Consider the following 24693-nt stretch of genomic DNA (forward strand, 5'->3'; position numbering starts at 1 on the left):
AGCTGCATACAAATAGAGTAAGATCTGGTTCATATTCATATGATGAGGGGCCCATGCAACTCACTGTAACGGCGAAAATGGGTAGTAAAAGCGTATTTCTAGCCTCATATCCTTAAATCAGGAGATTGCTTAATCCTATCTCGGCACGGTTGTTCATTAAAATTGAATTTCTATAAAATAAGACAATTTCCATGAAATTTTCTCTAAAGACAAAATTTTCATAAAATTTTTTCTAAAGACAAAATTTCCATGAAATTGTTTCTAAAAAAAAATTCCCCGAAATTTTCTCTAACAAATTTTTCCTAAAAAGATTTTCAAGAAATGTTCTCTTAAGAAAAAAATTTTCTCTAAAGACAAGTTTTTCAAATTTTCTCCAACAAAACATTTATCATGAAATTTACTCTTAAGCCAAAAGTTCCATAAAATTTTCTCTTAAAAATAATTTTCTTGAAATTTTCCATCGAGGAAAAATATAAATGTCTATGAAATTTTCTTAACTGACAAAATTTCCGTGAAATTTTCTCTAACGAGAGATTTTTTCTAAAGACAAAAATTCCATAAATTTTCTCTAAAGACAAAATTTCCATAAATTTTCTCTAAAGACAAAATTTCTCTAAAGACAAAATTTCTCTAAAGACAAAATTTCCATAAACTTTCTCTAAAGGCAAAATTTTCGTGAAATTTTCTCCAAAGACACGATTTTTATGAAATTTTCTCTAAAGAAAAAATATCCACAAAATATTCTTTAGAAAACACTTTCCATAAAATTTTCTTTAAAAAAAAATCTATGAAATTTTCTCAAAGACAAAATGTCTATGGAATTTCCTCTAAAGAGGCGTTTCTTCACCCCCCGCTCGGGTTCTCCATTCCTCCTGTCTTTCTTTTATTGGTGTATAACCTATACTTCTTTCTCTTCCCTTTCTTTCTAGGGTACAACAATGTGCCAAACTGGTTTCTCTAAAGAATAAATTTTCCATGAAATTTTCTCTAATGATAAAATTTCCATGAAATTTTCTCTAACAAAAAATATTTCATGAAATTTTCTCTTAAGACAAAATTTCCATAAGATTTTCTCTAAAGAAAAACTTTCCTTGAATTTTTCATTTAGAAAAAAAATTTATGTAGTTTTTAAAACCCGGTTTTCAAAAATCGGAAAACCGGTTTTCAAAATCTGTCTTCCGGAAACTAAGCTGATCCTCCTTTCTTAAACTCTCTATTTAATTCCAAAAAGACGAATTTTCCTAAGTTTGTAGCTCTTTCAAACATTGTTTTCACACACACACACACATATATATATTATCTCTTATACTCCACAACTGTCTAAGAAATTATTAAACCAACATTATTTCCCTCTCCTACATCGATTAGCAACAAATTTGGATTGTTGGAGTGATTTCTTGCAAATCAATCCCGCTGCAGCTGCTGAGAATAGCAACAATGGCGCTGCTGCTGCTACATTATCGCCAAGCAGTGCTGCACAAACAGCAGGATCAGCAACAATATCAACATCGTCGTCGCCTGCATTGCTGGACACCATAAGGCAAAATGAGGATTGTAAACAGCAATTACATATGCAATTACAACAGCAGCAACAACAACAAAATATCATAATAAATGCAGTGCCATTAATAACCATACAAAGCAATAATAAAAATTTGTTAATACAAACTCCACAACAGCAGCAGCAACAAGCGCCCCCTACATCATCATCGTCGTCGCCTTCGCCGTCGTCGCCCTCTTCAACCATACAAAATAATGGAAAGATAATGAATAAAGTGAATACCATAAAATTGACACCCATTACCAGTACGGCTACCATAAGGATCATAGAGAATAGGCAACCTTTGATGGGGCAACAGCAACCACAGAATGTGGTTAAAACCGCTTTTATACATACCGGAAATGGAAACTTGGCTAGCTTGCAGCAACACAATGCTACCGCTGCTACAGGAAATAAAAGACATTTGTCCTCCACACAATTTGCCAATGCTGTATTGGATTCGAAACGCATGAAGGGTACCGCAATCAACAACGAATCGGCCACCTCACAATTATTGCAACAATTGATAACAACCACCACATGCAACAAGGCACAGACTATGCCAGTTATAAAGGATCCCAAGACATTAATGGCCAACTCCTCATCTAACGCAAGATGGTCTAATTCATGCTCGCCCTCCTCTCAGGAAGCAAATGGACTAGGCAACAAACAAAGGCAGCATCAGCAACAACAGCAGCAATCGAATTCGGTTCTTAAAAATCTTCTGATCAGTGGCTGCGATGTAAGTGCGGGTTATTGTATTGTGCCCATGAGGCCTAAAACCAAACTAGCCAAAGCATAATAATTACCATAGGTTTTTTATTTTTGTTTTGGGAACAAACCCAAATCTGTTCCTCTAATCTAAAATCCCTTTAAATAAGACTTGCAGGCTCTCTGCCTTGAGTAGCTAAAGTCCAGTTTAAAGAAAAAAAGAACAAATAAATGTTTAAACATAGAAAGCAAAAAAAAGGAAACGGAAACAAAACGCATAATTTTACAACACCTGCCTCTTAAGAAATATATATATAAAAAAAAATTGAATATAAAAATTTATATATAAGCAAGTTATAGAATATAGAAAATGAATGATGATGAAGCAAAATCAACACTTACCAAAATTCTTGAACTCATTATTGTTTAGCACAAAAACAAAAGGGAAAACAACGCAATTGGGGGAATACGGAAATTCCCCCCAGCCAATTCTAGTACTAATCCTGCCCACTAGCCCGAAGAAGGAAATTTAGAAGCGAACTCATATTGTATAGATGAAAAGTAAAAGGCAAACAAAAAAAGTTATTGTAAAGACATTCACACACACACACACACATATATTAATATTATTTTATTGTTTTTATTTAATTTAATAACAAAAACAAAAAAAACTTTTCACTTCATTTATATAGACATCACAAAACCTCCTCTCCCTCCCGAAAGCCCATCTCTGTTTTCTTTTGTAAATGGATCGATTTTATAGACATATACAACTATAGATTATAGAAACACACATACACATACACATACAAGATGATATAAACATTTATATAGCATAGAAAGAGAGAAAAAAACTTAAAGAAAATTTTTTTTTTTTTAAATACAATTTCTTTATTTTTTAAAGAATTTTATTTCGTAAGCTTTCAATATATATATACATAGCATCCCCAACTCCCCTCCTCCCCCTTGTGTCATTGTATTAGTCCTGAAAGAAAAAATGCAAGAAGAAAACGAAAAAAGAAAAATCAAACGATTAGTCAAACCTAAAGAAACTAAGGAAACACTAAAGTAAATTTAAAAAAAGTTAAGTCTATTATCCTTAGCAAATAAGTAGTTATAGTTTAGTTATTTAGACGTTAGAGAGCAAACGAAACCAGAGCGGTAGGACCTTAACAAAGTATTTTAACTAAATCATTTTGTTGGGGTACCTCTGTGTAATAGAGACTATTTGTTATATATTAAAAAAAGCAAAAAAAAAAACCAATGCTTTAAAAATAAAAACGATTTTTTTTTACTTGTTTGGAAGACGAAATCGAATCGAAGTTGTTCGATTTTTTTAAGTTTTAAATTTGTTTTTAATTTACCTCTCATCAATTGTAAATATTCTAATAATAATCATTAGAAGCTTTTGAAAAACTGTTCCTAATGAATGTTTCTTTATTTTATCATTTTTTTTTTTCAATTAGTCTTCACTTTGTACATATAGCTGAGCTAATATTTTATTTTTTAAGTAAAATGTAAGTGTTTTTTTTATTTTTGTTAATTTAATCTTAATTAATTTCTTTTTATGTAGTTTATTTTTATTTTTTAGTTTTTAATCTTTTTTTAATATAAATGTTTGTTATATACATATAAAAAAATATTTTTAATGCAAACAACAAAAAACAAACATCACATTTTTTGATTTTTGTTATATGAGACGAACAAAATAAACAAACAAAAAAATCTTTTAAAACATGTCCATTACTGTATGTTTTATTTGTTTAATAATTGTGTTGTTTATGTTTCCAAAACAGCTATCAGGGTTCGGAATATTGCTGAAATAATAGAACTCCAAACAAATTTAAGGCAAAAAAAATGTTTCAACGAACTCAAAATTTAGAAAACAAAAACTCTTAAAAATTTATAAAAAAAAACATAAATTATACAGAAATTAAGACTCATAGGTTTTATGATCACGGCTGCCTGTTGTACGTACCGCAATGACTCGATGGAGTCCTTCATCGGCAAAGGCTGTCCCCTCAGTGTACAACACACTGCCACAACAACAACATGATCAGTAAATTAATTTTTTGTATATAAATAGTCAACCTGAATATTGGCTTATCTTGATAATCCATATGCTTGTATCTAAAAATGAAGCAATAGGAAGACATTTTTGGCATTACCCAACCGCATGACATTAGCAGCCGATTCTTCAAACGCTGCACAGTGGGAGAAAATCGAAAAAAACAAATAAAAAATAATGCCGTGTGACAATGGGTAGAGATATCTCTTTGAAATTTTATATAGTAAGAGCTGAACTGTTAGCGAGATCGTGTGGAAAATGTCATGGCTCTAGGTTGTCCGGGCGTCTTTTGGGTAGGTCCCTAAAGTAGGTCACCTCGATATTTTAAAAAAATTGTTCGGGCTGTCAAATCTTCGTTTGTGGTGCGATTTTAAGTTTTTTGCAGGATAGTGCTCAAAAAAGTCCGCTTGAGGTGTACAATATCTCCACTGATTTTGGAGATAAACGAGTTTTAATTTTTATTTGTTGAAATTTTGGCCGAAATTGTCTCCGTATTTTACAATTTACGAAAGCATTGTAATTCGACTTTCAGTTTTATGCATGATTTGGTTTTGTGACAAAATTTACAAAGACTTTGCCGCAAACAATGTCCACATCTGAATACTCAGTTAGAAGTTATACAGTTTAGAAGTCAAAAATGTGAAAAAACTGCATCTTTTAAATTTTTTACAAAAAAAAAGTATTTTCATTGTTTAGTCTTTATTGAAAAAACTTACTTCACTACCTTAAATTTTTCTATTTTGTTTGTGTAGAAGACATATGGTAAATGCGTTTTAAGTGAAATTTGAACAAGATATGTCAACTTAAATGGGTGAAATATGCACTTCAAAATAGGCAATTTGTCATTAAAAATTTAGAAAACCCTTGAGCTCAAAATTTCCAAAGCCCAGATCCGCCAATTTGTCCCAGTTCCTTTATGGAATGTTCATGGCCAAATTTGCATTTACAGATCCCCCAATTGGCCACATGTTTTTTTAACCCATGCAAAACCAACCCTATTTGTAGCCTCCACAGCAAATTTAGAAAAAAACGCCGATTTTGAAACCGTTTTTGCTCAAAAGGGGTATTTTATCGATATTTGTAAAAAAAATTCGGTCATAATTTATTTTTGATTCTTTCAGGAGACTTTTATTTGCATTACTTAGAAAGAAGAAACTAAGATATCTCTATTCTTCTTTTTTCATAGAATTTTCCAAATTGGACCACATATGAAGATATGGCAGCCCGAAAAATTTTTCCAAAATACCGAGGTGACCAAATTTAGGGTCCTGCCAAAAGGCGCCCGGTCAACCTAGGGCCTTGAAATTTTGCACCCGATCTCGCTAGTTTAATAATTTCAAAAAGATAAATCTACCTGTTCTCCCATGGCATATTTCTTGTCAGTTTTTTTTCCATTTTCTCCAACTGTGTAAGGGTGATTTTTTAAGAGCTATAGGAAAGTTAAAAAAAACACAAAATTCAGAAAAATTAAATGAAATCTTTATTTGAATCGATAGTACGGTCCATATAATTTAATGTTTGAAGATAATTTCATGCAAATGTTGACCGTGACTGCGACGCAAATGATCCAACCACTAAGTCCAATTTTGGCAAACTCTTTCCAACATTTCGGCCGGTATCTCACGAATAAATGCTTTAATGTTGTCTTCCTATGTGTCAATTGAAGCGGGATTGTCTGTATAGACATGAGCTTTTACGTAGGCCCACAAAAAATCGTCTAAAGGCGTTAAATCACACGACCTAGGTGGCCAATAGACCGGTCCTGAACGTGAAATAAAATGTTCACCGAACTCTCGTCTCAATAGGTCCATTGTTACCCTTGCTGTGTGTCATGTGGCGCCGTCTTGTTGAAACCACATTTCATGCAAGCCAAGCTCTTGCATTTTGGGCAAAAAAAATGGATATCATCTCACGGTAGTAGAAGGTGGATTTTTGAAGCGCCGTCCACTTAAACTCAACACCATATAGCAAATGTGGATACAACAGCAACAACACCATAAAGCATTATAGTTCTTGCAGGTGTAGTTTACACGCAGTGCGTGACATGCGGTTTATACTCCCAACTTTTGGCCCTCTGGCAGGAGGTATATAGGGCAAGAGTTGCCTGTCTTGTTCTTCTTCCTTGGAATGGTTGCAAAAGCACCGTGCGTAACACCTCGAAATATTCGGGTAGGACCCCACAAAATTTATATATTATTGATCGTCATGACATTTTAAGTCAAACTAGTCATGCCCGTCCCGTCTGTCGAAAGCATGCAATCAAAAGTTTGCATGCTTTCGAGTTACGAGTTAAGCTAGCCACTCAAAATTTTCCACAAGTACTTCTTATTAATGTAGGTTGGTTGTAACTGTAAATGTAAACCGATCTTGGATTTTGACTTCTTGAGTCTCTAGAGAACTCAGTCATTATCCGATTTTACTAAAATTTTGCATGAAGTCTTTTGTTTTTTGCTAAATATGGTTCAAATCGGTTCATAGTCTGATATAGCTCCCAGATAAAATTATCTCCCGATTATACTTCTTGAACCTATAGAGGGCGCAATTCTTATCCGATTTGTTTGCAATTTTGTACAACGACTTCTCTTATCAACAAGCGTGCCAAATATGGTCTGAATCATTCTTTAATCTCAAATAGCTTTCATACAAATCGATCTCCCGTTATTACTTCTTTTCTTTTTAACAATGACTTTTAATATGGTCTCCAACACCCAAACCATGTATAACCCGAATTGGTATATAAGATTGGAGGATGGTATACAAGATTCGACCCAGCCGAACTTAACACGCTTTTACTTGTTCTTTCTGCGGAAAAGACTTTATTCCTCTCTTCTTTTCTCCGGATACTTCTCCTTCGTCTGGAGTATTCTACTGACTACTGGGCTGCCATGCATGCCGCATTTTGTCATTTTGACATCCTATGGAAGGCTTTTGGTACCCAAGTACGGATTTTGCTGCATTTTTCATGGCCTGGTAGTGAGTAGTGCTTTCTTCCCGCAATTACTAGGTCGGCCGGCAGGAGTATCTCATTAGGATCTCCTGCATCTGCAGCTTTCTTAAAGCATTGTAGTCTTCAATTTTCCATCTCTCATATAGGGATACATTTGATTTCCCACTTCTTGGTACACCAGAAAAAGTGTACAAACATAATTTAAAGATGATCAATTTTCCAACTTTTTAAGGGAACATTCCCTTTGGTGAAAGATATGCCCTCTATATACAGAACTTTCTGTTTTAAATGGTAGTTTAATAAATCCTTACCTTTACATCTTGTTATTGTAGACCAAAAATCTAAAATGAAGGTCACAATATCGTTGAAAGTTAGGAAATTGACCGTGAAACAAGACAACTGGGAACCTTACTTCTAGACGCCAAATTGTCTTACAAATAGGATCATCTTTAAATGGTTAATTTTTTCAGGGTAAAATGCTTAGCAAAAATCAAAATATAATAATTGGACGTCATCTATGAAGTAAAATAAGTATCAAACGGATAATTATGTCCGAATAGGAAATTGCATTTAAAGATTGCAGCTTTATTTTAAAGTTTTGGTTCTTTGCCTCGTTTTCATTGCTAAATCCTACGAATAAGGAAACATCTTAAATTTTGGACCAACTTTTTTCGTGTTATCGTATCGTATTTAAGGGACCTATACACTGATGCGGATAATACTTGGCACGGATGCTGGAAGCCATAGCAGAAGTATTTGTGCCCAATTTCAGCCAAATTTCAAAAATCAGATGAAAATGTAGGCCTCTAGAAGCTCATGAAGTCAAATCAGAGGATCGGTATATATTGCAAATTTCCCCATAAACTTTTAATTAAGGAGCAGGGGCCAACTTCTCACATATCAATGAGTGCCATACCATTCAAGTTTAAGCTCTATTATAAAGGGCCTACTTTTTATAGCCGAGTCCGAAAGGTGTGCCTCTTTGGGGAGAAGTTTTTACATGGCAAAGTATCTCACAAATGTTGCCAGCAAAGTGTCTCACAAATGTTGCCAGGAGAGGGTTACCACCGCTGAAAATTGTTTCTCATGTTTTCGCCTGCATTCGAACCTTGGCGTTGAGCGTCATATGCGGACACGCTAACCTCTGCGCTTCAGTGGCCTCCGACTCACCAAACTTACTCTTCAATAAATCGATTGGAACGTGTGCTGTGTGGCTTGTGGCAACTTCCTGCTGAAACCACATGTCGGCTAGTCCATATCTTCCAATTCAGGTCAAAAATAATCAGTGAACAACAACGCTACCGCAGTTGTGCATTTAAAGCAACGTGACGATTGACATCGTCACGAAGAAGTATAGCCCAATGACCCCGCCGGCATGTAAACCGCACCAAACAGTTATATTTCTACACGAAGTGTTGATTCGTGAATCATGTGGATTTTCAGCTGACTAATAACGCATATTTTGCTTATTGAAGAAAAAAATCTGAATTAACGCAGTTGTATTACCCTTTCTCTTGGGGAAGGGTAGTTTTTGTACCCTTTCTCTTGGGGAGGCGTAGTATCCTTCCTCTTGAGGGAAGAGCAGTTTTACAAACCTTTCTTTTGGGAAAGAGTAGTTTTAGTATCCTTTTCTTGGGGAAGGGCATAGAGCTATGAAAGTAACGCTCACTAACTCCGAATTTCTGTAGTACATTTTTATTGATGTTGAGTTAACTGACTAAATTGACAGTGACAGTTCGATGATTACTGTAGGAGTGCGTTCACAAATTAAATTCAAAGTTGGCTGTGTGTATTCACAGCATGCCACTAGTGAATATCAGTAAATTCGGTTATTTTCTAAAGATATCATTAGCCAATTTCCGAAGCCTGATATGCTATAACACAACAACAATATTCTCCTCTTTTACATTTTTTGTCAACTCTTTTTAGTTGTTCTTTTGTTTTTAATTTACTTACCACTCGAATGTAAAAATCTACAACGTTTCAAATAATAACCACTACCTCCAGTTTGAAAATAATTAATACAATTCAAAGTGCAAAATTTTAGATAAATTTTACAAAATAAATGATACAACATTACCACTCTACAACAACAAAACAAACAACTAGCAACCAAAAACGAAATGCATTTTGGATAACCCCCCATGAAGTAAATACAAAAAATGAGCGCTCAAGGTACAAAATTTCAAAAATCAATGTAAATCAAAAATTAAACTATAAACTCACAAATATGCGAACAATTTAAGAGGTCAGAAATTGCATTTTTAGACAAAAAAAAAGACAAATTATACCTCCCTCCAAATACACAAAGATCCCCACCCAACCAACCACTGGATATAAAATCCAGGCATATTTTCCATATAAAAGTAAATAAATAAAAATCTTAACAATTATTATTATTACTATTTATTAGTCCAAATGCATAAATTGAATATAATGAAACATATTGACAAAATATAACCTTAAATACCTCATAAATTTGAAGAGAGCTCAACAAAAAACCAAACTTTAAGAATTGGACTACTACTAGTAGGTATAGTGTCCAATTTGTTAGTGGAAATTTGCAAAATGGAAAATGTGTGATATTTGTTTCTACAACGTTGAAATGGATTCCTATGTTATATTATTTATTAAAGCATTCAGTGTTTATTAAGCTGCACACAAGAATACAAAGACTTATGGAAGAGGAGGATTTATGGAAGAGTGAGATGTGTGAAGATATATAAAACTAATCAAAAGGCTGAATAAATTCGTTTAATTTTTTTGGAAATATTTTTTAATGGCTTAAAAAAGACAAAATTTACATTAAAACAAAATATTGTATTTAAAAATATTTATAAATATTTTGAAAAGGTTTTAAAAAATTACTATTTTTTATTTTAGAACAAAATATTATAATAAAAATTATTTAATTAATTTTTATACCACTCACCATAGGATGGGGGTATACAAATATAGTCATTCCATTTGTAACACCTCGAAATATTTGTATGGGATCCCATAAAATATATATATTTTGGATCGTCTCGACATTCTGATTCGATCTAGCCATGTCCGTCCGTCCCTCTGCCGAAATCACGATAGCGGTCGAAGGCGCAAAGCTAGTCGCTTTAAATTTTGCACAGATACTTAATATTGGTGTAGGTTGTTGGGGATTGCAAATTTGCCATATCGGTTCAGATTTAGACATAACTGCCATATAAACCGATCTCCCGATTTGACTTATTGAGCCCCTGGAAACCGTAATATTTTTCCGATTTGGGTGAAATTTTGCACATAGTGTTCTATTATGACTTCCAACATTCAAGTACCGTCCAAATCAGTCTATAATCTGATATAGCTCCCATATAAACCGATCTCCCGACTTGACTTCTTAAGCCCCTGGAAGCATAAATTTTATCCGATTTGCCTGAAATGTTGAACATAGTGTTCTGTTAAGACTTACAACAACTTCGCCAAGTACCTTCCTCATCGGTCTATAACCTGATATAGCTCCCATACAAAGCGATTTCCCGATTTGACTTCTTGAGCCACTGGAAACCGCAATTTTCATCCGATTTGGAAGAAATTTTGCACATAGTGTTCCGTTATGACTTCCAACAATTTTGCCATGTACCGTCCAAATCGGTCTATAACCTGATATAGCTTCCATATAAACCGATCTGCCGATTTAACTTCTTGAAGCCCTGGAAGCCGCAATTTTTATCCAATTTGGCTGACATTTTGTACGTAGTGTTCCGATTGACTTCTAACAACTGTGCGAAGTACCGTCCATAACGGTATATAACCTGATATTGCTCCCATACAAAGCGATTTCCCGCGACTTCTTAAGCCCTCACAAGCCGCAATTTTTGTCCGATTCGGCTGAAATTTTGCCCACAGTGTTCTGTTATGACTCTCAACAACTGCGCCAAGTACAGTCCAAATCGGTCTATAACCAGATATAGCTCCCATATTTCAGCAGAATCCATGGTGGTGGGTTCCCAAGATTCGGCCCGGCCGAATTTAGCTCACTTTTACTTGCTTTTTTTTAAACAGTGTAAGATATATTCATCAGTACTTTTCCATTGCCTTGTAATTTTAAAAAATTATTGAAAACTTAAACGAATTGTTTTAGCCTAAGTCCTGATATGACAATGTTAGGCATGTTCCTTGCTTTCCAAATCTTCAGCTCCGATATATGTGTGCAGCTTAAATGACATTATTTACCATAAATAATCCATCTAATAACCATACAAAACTATCAACTATCAAATAAATACTTGTCTATCTACTCCCTAACTCTTTGTCTATCGCCTAAGTTTTTTTTATCTCTCATTTCTTGCGTTGTTGTTTATATGTATATGAATGTGTATATAATTTATATTTTGAAAAAAGAAAATTTATTATAATTTTTTTATACATTTTAAGTTATTTATAAGAATTGGTTAAATAATTGTTAAAGGAAAGTTATCAAAAGTAAATTAAATATAAAAAATATGAAGCAAATAAATGAAGAACAATTGACTGTTGAAAAAAGAATAAATAAATTGTTTTATTGTCAAAAACAATAAGAGTATTTTATCTTATTGTTTATATGAATTCGTCATTTTTATTATTTTTTTTATTTTTAAAAATTTTTATAAAAAAAAATCTTTAAAATTTTTCAATATTTTTTAAAGAATTTCTTTAAATATAATTTTATTTTTTTCTTATCTAAAATTAATTTTTATGTTAGCCTCGAATTGCGGCATACTTTTGGGCACCATATGTTTCATCAAATTGGTGTATGAAAAATATTCAAATTTCATCTTGAAATCTTACTGTCTATAAGTGTGTTTGTGTAACCAAAAATTTGTGCAAATTGTTACTGGATGTCGTTCGCGTACTTTATTTGCCAACAGAAGAGAGTGGGAGAGTGCGCGAGGCAAGCAAAATTTTGAGATTTTGGTAATTGAGAGCATGCAAATTTCTACTGGATGTTGTTTTTCCAGCAGAAATTTCGCAGCATCGAGCAGCTGTTTTTTGAAAACCAGCTGTCTTATTCAAATAAATAGCAAAAGAAAGTGAAAGCTGTTCTTACTCTCCTGCAAATTTTTGCTGGAAAAATACGCGAGCAGACCTTATTTGTTACTTGTTCGAAAATGTTTCACTACATGTGTACTTTGGAAAAATACGCGAACAGACCTTATTTGTTACTTGTTCGAAAATGTTTCACTACATGTGTACTTTGACTTGATGTTTTAAATGTTGTAAAGAATACCTTACCTTTATTTTCAAACATCAATTGTCATCTTATATTCTGTTCTATTTTATCCAATTTTTATACCCACCACCATAGGATGGGGTGTATACTAACCTAGTCATTCCGTTTGTAACACCTCGAAACCTTAACCTCCGACCCCATAATGTCTAGCCATGACCATTTGTCCGTCCGTCTATCGAAATCACGAAAGCAGTCGAACGCATTAGTTACCCGGTTGAAATTTTCCAAAGATACATCTAATTGGTGCAGATCGTTGGGGATTGCAAATGGGCCATATCGGTCCAGGTTTGAATGTACCTCCCATATTGACCGATTTTCCTATTTGACTTCTTGAGCCCCTGGAAGCCTAAATTTTTGTTCGATTTGGCTGAAATTTTGCACGTAGTGTTATATTACGACATCCAACATCTATACCTAGTACGGTCCAAATCGGTCTATAACCTGATAATGCCATATAAACAGATCTCTCATTTACCTTTGTTTGGTTCCTACGAGGGTTGCCTTTTATATTTGGAGATTGTATAATCCTTGTTTTGTAATCTGTCAAGTAACAGCTCTTTCGTAAAGCTTGGCATTTTTGATGTCATACGTCCTCAGAACGTTTTGACATACGAGCGCTATTTGTGTTGTTTACAGATTCATCTCACCCATGAATGGAATTAAATCGTAAACATATTGTTGCGATTATTTTTTACAACTTTCTAAGTGGATTTACTCAAGAACAGTCCATCGATGAACATAATTCAATATTTGGCCATGAAGCTCCATCAAGGACCAGTGTTTATCGTTCATCACCCGAGATCGTAGTTCACTCCAAGACAAATTTCGTGAAGGTCGTCCAAAATCAGCTGTTGTTCCAAAAACCATTGATGATGTGCGCCAACTGATATTGCAAGATCGTCATGTCGTGAGATTGAGACAACCTTAGGCATAAGTGGTATCAGCATACATTCAATATTGCATGAACATTAAATCCCACACAATTTGTCAATCGCTCAAAAAAAAGCTCGTGTCGATTGGTCGAAATGAATTGGTCGACATGGAGCGGTTGGTGCGTTCAGAATGCATGTTTTGCAGATACCTCAATCAGAGTGGCAAAAGTGCTTCGAAAATTGGTTCAAACGCATGCAAAAATGTATAGATCTTAACGGGGAATAAAGCGATTTTCGATGATTAATGTTTGTTTTTATCCCGAAATATGAAAGGAACCCCGTAGAAACTTTAATTTTTGCCTGGTTTGGTAAAAATGTGGAATGTAGAGTTAAATTATGCCCTCAAATTTATTTTGTGTAAATATTTTGCAGAATCCAAGGTGGTGGGTTCCAAGATTCGGCCCGGCCGAACTTGGCACGTTTTTACTTGTTCTATATATTTTCTTTTAAAATTAATTTTTTATTTTTATATGAATATCGATTGCCTATTAAACTACGGCTTACTTTTAGGCACCCTTTGTTGTATGAAATTAATGTCTATGAAAAATGGCTGTGGTGTACAATTCGGAAACAACATTTTATGTACTTAAATCTCGATCTGTTGTCAATTTCTAAATCATGGCATGGTTTTTAAAAACTGACTGACTATGTGTTAAACATTCCACTTTATTTTTAAAATTCTGTGACTTGATGTTTAAAAATATCTTGAAAAATATCTGAAACTGTATTTTTATAATTATGTGTTCACCCGTCTTCGGTTCCAGAAGTCTTTAAAACCAAATCAATATTTTTAGTTTATACTATTGTTTTATTTGTTTTTCAAAAAAATTTTAAATTTTTTTTCAAACATTTTTTTAATCTTTTTTCAAAAAATACTTTTTTTAATTTTTATTAAAAGATGTAGTTTTAAAATGCTCTAAATAATGAATATATTAAATTTCATAAATATCGGACAAGGCAATCCAGGGTTAGGCGTTAATGGGTTAATTGGCAGTCTGTCAAACTTAGACGTTTTCTTCAATTGTGATAGAAAGGGAGCAAGAGAAGTTATATGCCTGTTGCTTGTTTTCTGTTCAGACAGTGACGTGTCATGACGGACACATTGACCGAGACCTCTGTTCCAGCCAGCGACAGCAAAGCGGTAGACCTCTTCAAGTGTAGATTAGGCCAGATAATTTTGAATAATTTACAACCCCCACTTTGTGACCATCTGTCATTCTTTGGCCTTCGGGTCTGATCCTGAAGACTAAGCTTACATGTTGCCAGAGGTATACCCCAAGATTCCAGTTCTCCTGACATGGTAGTTGCTAGTCTCGCAAGCTCGTCTGGTCATCAATTCCCTGGAATATCTCTGTGTCCCGGCTCCTAGAACAGGTGAAGTTTAAAGCTTTCCGCCATCTCGTTGAGAGATCTGCTACAGTCGAGGGCATTTTTTGAATTCAGAAATATGTTGTCCAGGGCTGCATTATATCATAGCCATTACAACATTTCTTTAATTGTAAGGATATTAACTTCATACCCTCTACAGTGGTCGGGTTACCTTCTCGATGTGACCCTTTCTAGGTCTTCAGGGTACATCCCAAAGCCCAACTTGTTGTCCAGTTTCGAACCATCCGAACCAGGGGTATTTTAGTTCCAATCGGTACTTTGTATCAAAAGCATTGTATCAACAATAACATAGTGTCCGTAGGCGCCCAATGACCAAAGAGAAAGCTCCCTTAACCTCACAGCAGTGGTCGCATCAATTTATCTAGCCGCAATATTCAGATGCAGTAAGTGTAGCTTCAAATTCAGTGCATTACATGATGTCTTCCTCAGTACGGCTGTGATGCACAAACAAGCCATCCGCCTGAGTATTAAACAAAAGGATGACTTTTGAAGCGCCGTCCATCAGAACACAACACCATATAGCATTATAGGCCTGCAGCAATTGCAGTTTACACCCAGTGCAATTTTCGCCAATTTGCCCTTTATGACCTTTCCAAAATTTTTGATTTGAAGTTCAATTTCCTGTCCAGCAAAACACCCAGGAATTAAGAGCGTTCATTAAATGGAACATTTTCTCCTCCCAATGAGACAGATGCCACTTGTATCTCCTGCTGAAAGTACAACTCTGTCTTAGAAGGATTTACACCTAAGCCACTTTGTTCTTAAAAAGCTTAAAATAAATACTGTCCAAATTTTTTCATTAAAATACCCAAAATATTCATACAGGACAAATATGGTTTCCAAATCGGCATTTTATTGTATCAACGAAAATAAAAAAATCTTAGAAAATCCAATTGTTTTGATTTGTTGATTGCCTAATTTTGGACTGAATAATCGGCTAGATACACTTTTTGTGGCAAAGCTGTTGCAAATTTCGTCAGCAATCCAAATATAGAGACATTTGACGTTGTGTGTAAAAACAGACCTTTAAGGGCAAAATGAAATATTGATTGGGTTTATTTTGACATTTACTGTGGTAATTTTAAGGACACTATTCAACAATTGCATATTCTTCACTTTTTGGGTGGAGCACAGAAATTGGGTGGGGAATTGTCTATTAATATATTTTTATGTTAGATTTTTTTGAATTGAAACATTTTTTAAACAATTATTTAAACATCAAAAATCTACCTTAAAGCTTCACTTTCATAGATTATTTATGGCATACTGTAGGGGTTAATATTTTTTGGCATTATTCGAAAAAAATACAGTTTACACTACTCTTCTTTATTGAACAGTTTTTTGCCAATAAAATAATTCATTTTTATACCCAAGTCCAAAGAATGAATATCACTGGGTAAAAAAATTTAAAAAGCTAAAATACTCAAAAATATTGCCAGCATTTTGTCACAGGTTGAGCAGCTGTAAAAAATGTTTCAATGTTGTCGCCACGATTTGAAATCTGCCTTTCAGCGTCAAAAGTGTACCTTATAGCTTTATTTTGTTTCTCTTATTGATTATTAGTGGCAGACTTTAGGCACTAAAACTTCTAGGTATTCTAAGAAAAAAAGTGCAGTTTACTCTACTCTTCTTAATTGCAATTTTTTCTTATCACTAGAAGATTTCATACTAAGAGTCAAGTCCAAAGAACGAGAATCAGTGCGACATCACTTCGTAAAGAAGTGTACATTGTCAGCGCTAAAAATATTTTAATATTCTTGCAACGATTTGAATCCTGGCTTTTAGCGTTATAATTTGATTATTATTTTAAGTAACTGATTTATTTTTTCAAAAAAATGACGTATTAAAAAAAATTGCAAGAAAAATCCATTCTGGTTTGTAAACATTAAAACTTTAATAAATTTAAAATTAAATTTGTTAAAAAATAAAATAATTGAAATTGTTAAATTTCAAACAAATATTGCCTACTTTTAGGATTCATTTCTTTTTATGGCATATTGAAACATACAAAAGAAATTCAAACTTTATTGATTAGGCCATTGTCTTTCGTTTTTTCCCTTTCAAAATGTTTTTTTTACTTCATTTTCCTAGAAGTTTTCTTTCAATCCAATTAATTTCAAGAATTTCGGGTACGCTTGTGTGTATACCGAAGCTTTTAAAAGGCGAAAATTACTGTTTGTGTGTGTATTTTTATAAACATTGTGGTTTGAACCTTTTTCGTTTAGCTTGTGGTTGTGCCACCCAACTGCGTTCATTGTAATGTTAGAAAATATAAGGTCCCTAGTATGAATGAAATTCGGTTTAGAGTGTCTTGTTGCCAGCTTTAATGGTGGTGGTATTGGTCGCCGTGGTGTTATGTTTGATGATGATAGTAAATGAAACCGCTTGGAAGACAAAGTCGCTTGCCACAAAAAGTCATAAAAACAAAACCTTTAACACGCGCCGCATATTAAATAACATCGTTATAACACCCATAGTAAATCATACAAAAAATCCCCAACAGAAAAAAACGAAAAAAATAAAAATGCAGGCAAAATAACAAAATTCAAAAATCGCACACAAAAGTAGGCAAGACTTTTTGTGGCTAGGTTATACACTTTGCTTGCTTCCTACTTCTACACCCCCTAAATAACATGTAATATTTATTAATTTGTTCATATTTACACTTCATTTTTCTTGCTTTTTTAGGTTGGTTTAGATATATTTCCAATTCCACCTCTGTTTTTGAACATTTAATTTGCAGTAATGGTCCCTTGAAACACGTGCCTCAATCTAGTGCATCATTTTTGGCTATGAATTGATTAGGAAATGTTAAAAGTCACAGCTAACAATAAATTTTAACACTGAAATGCCATTTTTTTAATATAGGCTTGTTACGGTTTTTTGTATGAAACATGACGGCCTAAGTTATGAATATTTTTTTAAATATATTTTGCTCCTAAGAGAAAGGTGTAAATTGGTGGATATTATTTTGCTAATAAGGATTGCGAAATATTACATAACCGTTTTGTTAAGTATATCACAAATAGCCTAAGGTGGAATGGAAATTTAATTTAAACAGTTTTTTATTGAGAAATGCGGTATCTTTATGAATAAAGAATATTCACCAGAACCAAAGCAAAATTGTTACTATGACATAAATTTCTTCGCAATGTGGTGTTTTTAACCCTAAGGTATGCAACACAATTTGGAGATTAGTAATAATTCTAAAAACTGAAAGTTAAATATATTTATTAATGTATTTTAACGACGAATTAATTTAATTTATTGAATAAAATCTGAATAACATAAAAATTAAATGGAATTAAGTAAAATAAAATAAAATAATGTAAATAAAAAATAAAGTTAATTAAAATAAACTAAACTAAAATAAAGTAAAACAAAATGAAATAAAATAAAACAAAATAAAATAAAATGAAAAAAGAAATAGAATAAAAAAGAAAAACAAATACAAAAAAAAGTATGGCCTCCACCATAAATATTATTTTCCACTTAATATTTATGTATACTATGCTGTAGGTAATAAAATGATCGGATTTATCCGACTTTAGTTCGTACTTATCTGATTCATAATATTTGTTATTTGTCTTGCACATTTCATGATGAAATTTGTGATGTATACTTTTGGGAGCTAACATAACAATTCTTATTAGGTTGTAAGGAAAGTCAGTTGTGTTCTTCTCTAGTTTGTACTTTTTGTATCATTTCAATGTTTATTTTTGCTGCATGTTTTTAGAATCACACTTTTTTATCTAAAGACCATTTATTATTGCATATTTTTGGGTGTAAATTTTAACACTTCTTAGCCAATACGTACATTAGAACCTTCTAAATTCTAGAAGAATGTCTTTCAATTATTTTCAAAACTTGTGGCTCCTTTTAAGATGATAATTTGTTGAAAATGTCCCTTCTAATGGCTTCATTTATTTTCATCTTCAAACTGCTTAATACTGTGACAGGTCTGCTTGAAAAATAATTTAATTATACTTCTGCTACACACATATAATATCTTCGTTGGTTAGAATCACTTGAACTTTTCTTCCTTGCCTCTTTGACCTATGCATCCCAAAAATGTGTTGCCTACTTTAAGGAGTTAATTTGGTAGAAAATGTTAGCCAATTTAATTTCAAATAGTTTTAATCTCACTTAAAGTGTGAGCTCATCAAATTTCTTGGCTGGTCCTTTTTTACCCATTCTGCCTTCGCCTTAATTTTCCAATTTAAAGAAGGACCTTTTTCGTGGGTGAGTGTTTAAAGGACCGGATAAAAGAGAAAAGTAGGTGATTTTTCCTCTTTTATTTTCACATCCTTTATGGAAAATATATACATTGAAAGTATAACGTGGTCGTTGCTTTTTTACACATTTACTTTTGTGCAAATGTGTGTTCGTGTATATATACACACATACTGTTATAATTTTCAGAGGGTATCAGATGAAGGTGTTCGTACGTCTGTATATGTATGTGAATTGTAAAGAATTTTTATGTGTAACACGCTTTACTGTTGTTTATTTCCTTTCCCTGGCGTTCATTTACAGTTGGTTTGGCATTGTGTCGCATATTTAGGCCTTTTTGGCAGTCTGTCTATAGATTACTGCCAGAATAGTCTGCTATCACAAGTTTTTGTTGTTTGTATACTTTTTTATAGGCTTCTCTTTTATGGGCTTTTTTCAGGGTCTTATAGTCATCGTTGTTCTTGTAGTCACTGTCTCCGAGCTTTCGTTTATTATCATTTTTATTTTATTTTTGTTTTCTACTTTATTTCCTATGTTTTGTATAAAGACACAAGGACTGCTCAGCAGCAACAAAAACAATAACAGATGACATTTATTGTTGCTGTTGTTGTTTTGTGTTATTATTGCTGTTGAAAATGTTGATACTTTTTGGCTTTCTTTAGCACAAACCAAGAAAAAAACAACAAAAAATGTTGTGAAAATGCCATTTACACCTTCAAAGAGATGGTGATGATGACGATGCATGTCGTCGTCATAAATGTTGGTAGGCGTAAGAACTTTGATATGGTTGGATAGGTAGGGATCTGAAACAGTTGGGCAGTTTCCGTTTGAAAATTATTTTCATTACAATTTAAAGAAATGATAATGAGAACAGGGGAAAATAAATATAGCAATCATTTGCATAATATTTTCGACCAACGGTTTTGGGAGACCAAAAAAAAAAACAACAACAAAAGTTAAGTGATTTTTTGTGATTTTTTTTTACAAAAAAAAAAAACATTTCCAAGCTTTTTTTTTTTCGAAGTGAGTGCTTGCCTTAAAACCCTTAATGGAATATGACCGGTCATAAGACCCTAAAAGCATGAAAAATGCTAATGTCATTTTAAACTATATGTGTTTAAGCCTTAATGTATGCTTTGGATTCGTGGGAAATTTAAAGTTCAATAAAAATTATAAATTGTCAAAAATCACAAATTTGTCCTTCATATATCCGACTATAATTTAATACATTAAAATGTCACTAATATTTAATTAATATCATTACATATTTTAAGAAGACCATTTTACATGCATATATCACTGCATACTTCAAGGGCATGATCTAAAAGTGTGCTCTTTTAACATGTTTAGAATCATGTTCCTTAAAGGAAAAATAATTCCTTAATTAATCTATGATACATCAAAATTATTCAGGGGCTCTGATGCACCAATTTTGTTTGGTTGCAGTACATGGAAAACGAAAATACATTTTTTTTAGGTCACTGAGTCGGATTTTTAATATACCATAAAGCAACAGCGGGCAGTCTTGTCTAATGGCAATGAGTGCTGTTGGCTCAATGAAAAGGAATATTGGTTTATAAACCCAATGGTGTTTTGCTAAGCAACAGCACAGAAAATGTGTTGAAATATTTACGCTGGGATTAAAACCCTTCCGTTCGGCACGACAGCCTCGCAAGTCGCATCTCTTTCTGAAGGTGCGCCTGTAATGCTATGTGAGCCATGTAGACGGCGAAGTTTGTACCGGTCTCTCCCCTAGTTTTCTTTAGTACCAGACTCATAAAGTCCTGCAGATGTCACATGTTTCTCTATTAGTGTCATCTGTCGAATACAAATGCATTGTTGTGATGTGCGATTTACCATTTCAGATATTTCAAGAAATGTATTATCGACTTGAAGTACAGCCAAAACATATATGACCGATTGCAGACAGATGCAAGCTTAAGCTTAATGCTTAGGGGCATTCTTTTTATAGCCAAGTCCGAACGGCGTGCCGCAGTGCGACAACTCTCTTGGGAATAAGTTTTTTACATGGCTGCCATACCACTTTTTCAAATTGCATAGGTCCTGACAAATGTCGGCAGCATTAGGAGGGGATAATCTCCGCCTATTATTAGCATCATAGGCGGACATGTACTCCATATTTCTCACTTCCATGTACCGTTTCTTTGCAGAGCTCCTCGCGTATGAAATTATCCATGGCAACAAATCACTAGTCAAGTCATGTTTTGTTTTGTTTTTTATCTGCCTGAGATGTTCGTCACCTACGTATCTGTGTTATTGCAGGCCTTGCCGCGCCTGGGCACCTGTGTATGTATTTGAGAGTATCGTATGCAGTTGTGGTGGCATGCATCTGCTTTTCAATTTTTACAACAGAACTGAACAGAACAATGGCATGCTGTGGCAGCAATCAAAAATTCATTCAATTCAGTTTGTTCAGCCCTTTAATGCTACCCTTTTGACAGTCTCGGGTTATTATAGTCCCAATGGCCATTTGACTGTCCGTTAGCACGTTCTAGTTCGCAAGTGTCGTATTAGTACTTTGCCAGTTGACTCTCTGTGACTGACGGATGGATGAGCTCGGTTCCTGGATGTATGAAGGTTCTTGCTAGGGTCCCCCAAAGCTCGTTTTTTGGAACTACAATTAAGGCAACCATACCCAGCTTCAAGCTATTCGTTAAGCAAAAGCTATCAGCTGGGCATTTGTGTTCTCAATTGTCGCCTCAGGTATTCGGTTCGTAACCTCTCCAGTTTCATGCCGTTGTCTTACAGAGGAAGGATAAATGCATTTTCTTATGGTATATATCAAGATTGCTTCATTTAAAGTTTGGTTTTGGGAGTATATTTTACTGCTTACTTTTAGAACAGTTTTTGGTATACCATTCCATATCATAATGAACTCAATACGAATCTGATACCAGAATTCAGGGAGCCCTCAATTAGCAGCTCCTGAAAGTATGAATTGTATGTTTTATCATGTATTTAAACCGAGCAAATCCTTAAAGATGCATATAACTAAATGATCCTTGAACTATGCAACATATTTTGAATCGCATTTTATGAAGTGTAAAATGCTTAACCCATTACTGGCCTTTTCAAATATTATTGGCATTGAATATAGGTGCTAAAATCCTTAAATCCTGTAAAATCACTTTAGGATTATGGTATACTAACTTCGTCACTTCACTTGTAACAACTCCAAATATTGGTCTTCGACCCAATAAAATATATATATATTCTTAATTTCTATAATATTTAAAGCCGATTTAGCGATGCTCTTGTTTGTTTTTTAAACCTGAAGCCTAAAAGTAGGCACCATCTTTTATACAACCTAGTACTATTAACTATAATATTATTTACTAACATTTTAATTACAGTAATATATCCTTTTATCATTGCTTTTTGAAAGTAGACAAATATTTAAAAGTTCATAATTATGATATAAATCGTATAGGACCTCACCATTATTTAGAATAATACTATGCGGATATTAAATGATTCTCCGATTAGACATATTGAGCCCATATAAGCACCAGTTTTTGTAGCCAGCATTAGTAAGGGGATAACCACCGTTAAAAATTTTGATGATATTGACGTCGGGATTTGAACCCAGGCGTTCGGCGTAATAGACGGACATGCAAACCTCTGCGCCACAGTGATTACTGGTAAACCAAAAAGTATGCTTTAAATTTTTAAAATCTTCAAGGTCAATTTTTATATGGATATTTTAAAATATCTGCTGTATTTGCTGTCATCTAAATTTATTTCGAATATATAAAAATTTATGTTATTACTCTTTACCTGCTTCATGTTATTTATAATTCTTTTATATCTGTATTTTGGTGTCAATTTAATGTCATTGAATGAAAATCTAAAACAAAAATACCGTTTACTATCTATTTTATAATTTGCCTTTAATTTATAGGAATAACTTCTAAAGACCTTAAAGTATACTCAATATTTGGTATACCCAAAGGGTATGCATTAAATTTCATAAAATTTAAGTCATCATGCCTTAAGATATGCCATGACTTTTTTATTCTGAATAATTTGATTTAATCTTTAACTTACGACTCTTTAACAAAACCTATTAGCCAAAATATTTTAAAATTATTCAATACACCCAACGCCCACATAAACGCCTTCCAACAGTATGCCTAACAATTTTCTTTGTTCCACGTTGGTTTTTTTTTCAACTGTAACAAATTTTTGGCAAATTTATGTCATTTGTTAATTTGACGTTTCCTGCTCCCTCCACACAACTTGCAGCACACACAGTGGACTTCCTTTTGTTTTATATGCACAGAAACACATATAATTTATTGTGTAATTTAAATTTTGTTTATGCGCCTTTTTTCGCCTCTTCTCCCCCACTCTATGCTATTTGTTTTATAAACTACGTGCTTTTCATCTCAGTTATTCAATCCCGTCTCTTACTTTTCCTCGGTCTTCTCTCCTTTGGCCTTTTTACATTTTGTATTGTTCTATAGAACAAAACAAATCAAAATACCGTCATCGCCATTTCAATTTGACATAATTAAAGACAATAAATAAGGGTATGTTACATTTTCAAAATTCCTTGCCGATATATTCAAAGCTCAATGTATTTAAATTTTCTTTCAATTTACTTTTTGTTTCTTTTCCTATGATGACAAACAAAAGTTGGTACAACATAATAAACGACAAATCGTAAAAGATAAACTACCTCCATATATATGAAAAACAACAAAACTCACTATGCTGACATGTTACAAAAATGTACAATATAAACATATTCTCTTGCCATAATACCCAACTACCTCTACTTAGAAAATTTCCATACCAAGCAATCAAATAGAACAAATAGCAAAATTTTTTTAAGGAGTGTCTAGCCAAATGTATGTGTAGGAAATTGATTGCCTGTTAAATAGGAAAACTTGAAATTGAAAGGACTTTAATTATAAGCTTTAGTATAATAATTAAAAGATAACTAGTAACTAAAAGTAGGCTACGCATTTTTTTAATTAAAAATGTAAGCCTACTTTTAGGAATTTTGGATAGACCTCATACAGCAAATAAGTTAGCATAACAAAAATATTTATAGAAAATAATTCTTAAATAAATACAAGTCTAAATCAAGAAAAGCAATAGTTAATATTAGTAATAATTTAAAGTATTAATAAAAACTATAGTATAATCTTAGGTATACTACTTAAAGTAATTGATAAACCAAAATATAAAAATAAGTATTTACTTTTTTTTGTAAACAAATTGTAAGAAAATTTTTATAAGGTTAAAGATATTCATAAACAAACTAAAATAGTAAAGGAAAACATCAAAATAATAAGACTGGCCGTACTAAAAACTAAAAAAAACTAAAACTTTTAAAAAGATTACAAAATTAATACGAAAAAAGCAAAACTTCCTCATAACATAAGACAAGTAAAAAAACAACAAAATAGCATGTACATAAACTTTAAGGGCCTTCGTTGTACATAGAAAAAATCAAATAAAAACCCCTTAACGTATGCAATTATATTGAAAATGCCATTTTAAAAACGCCCTTTAAGAGACAAACAAAATCCATTATATGTATTTCATATTTAACTTTTATCTAAATGTGGCTTTATATATGCAAATCAAAGTAATAAA

The 24693-nt window shown here is 33.0% G+C and overlaps 1 protein-coding gene across 8 annotated transcripts in view; it reads left to right on the forward strand.

Annotated features, from left to right (window-relative positions):
* The window catches only part of LOC106086794 (protein similar), a 479262-nt gene that overhangs the window by 402620 nt on the left and 51949 nt on the right, over window positions 1-24693 (forward strand). For all 8 annotated transcript variants that reach the window (XM_059362061.1, XM_059362062.1, XM_059362063.1 and 5 more), the window contains one exon: window positions 1369-2282. In XM_059362061.1, coding sequence (XP_059218044.1) covers window positions 1369-2282 — 914 coding nt within the window. The remainder of the gene's footprint in view (window positions 1-1368; window positions 2283-24693) is intronic.

This window comes from Stomoxys calcitrans, chromosome 2 (genome assembly GCF_963082655.1).
Source record: "Stomoxys calcitrans chromosome 2, idStoCalc2.1, whole genome shotgun sequence".
In the NCBI taxonomy this organism is placed as follows: Eukaryota; Metazoa; Arthropoda; class Insecta; order Diptera; family Muscidae; genus Stomoxys; species Stomoxys calcitrans.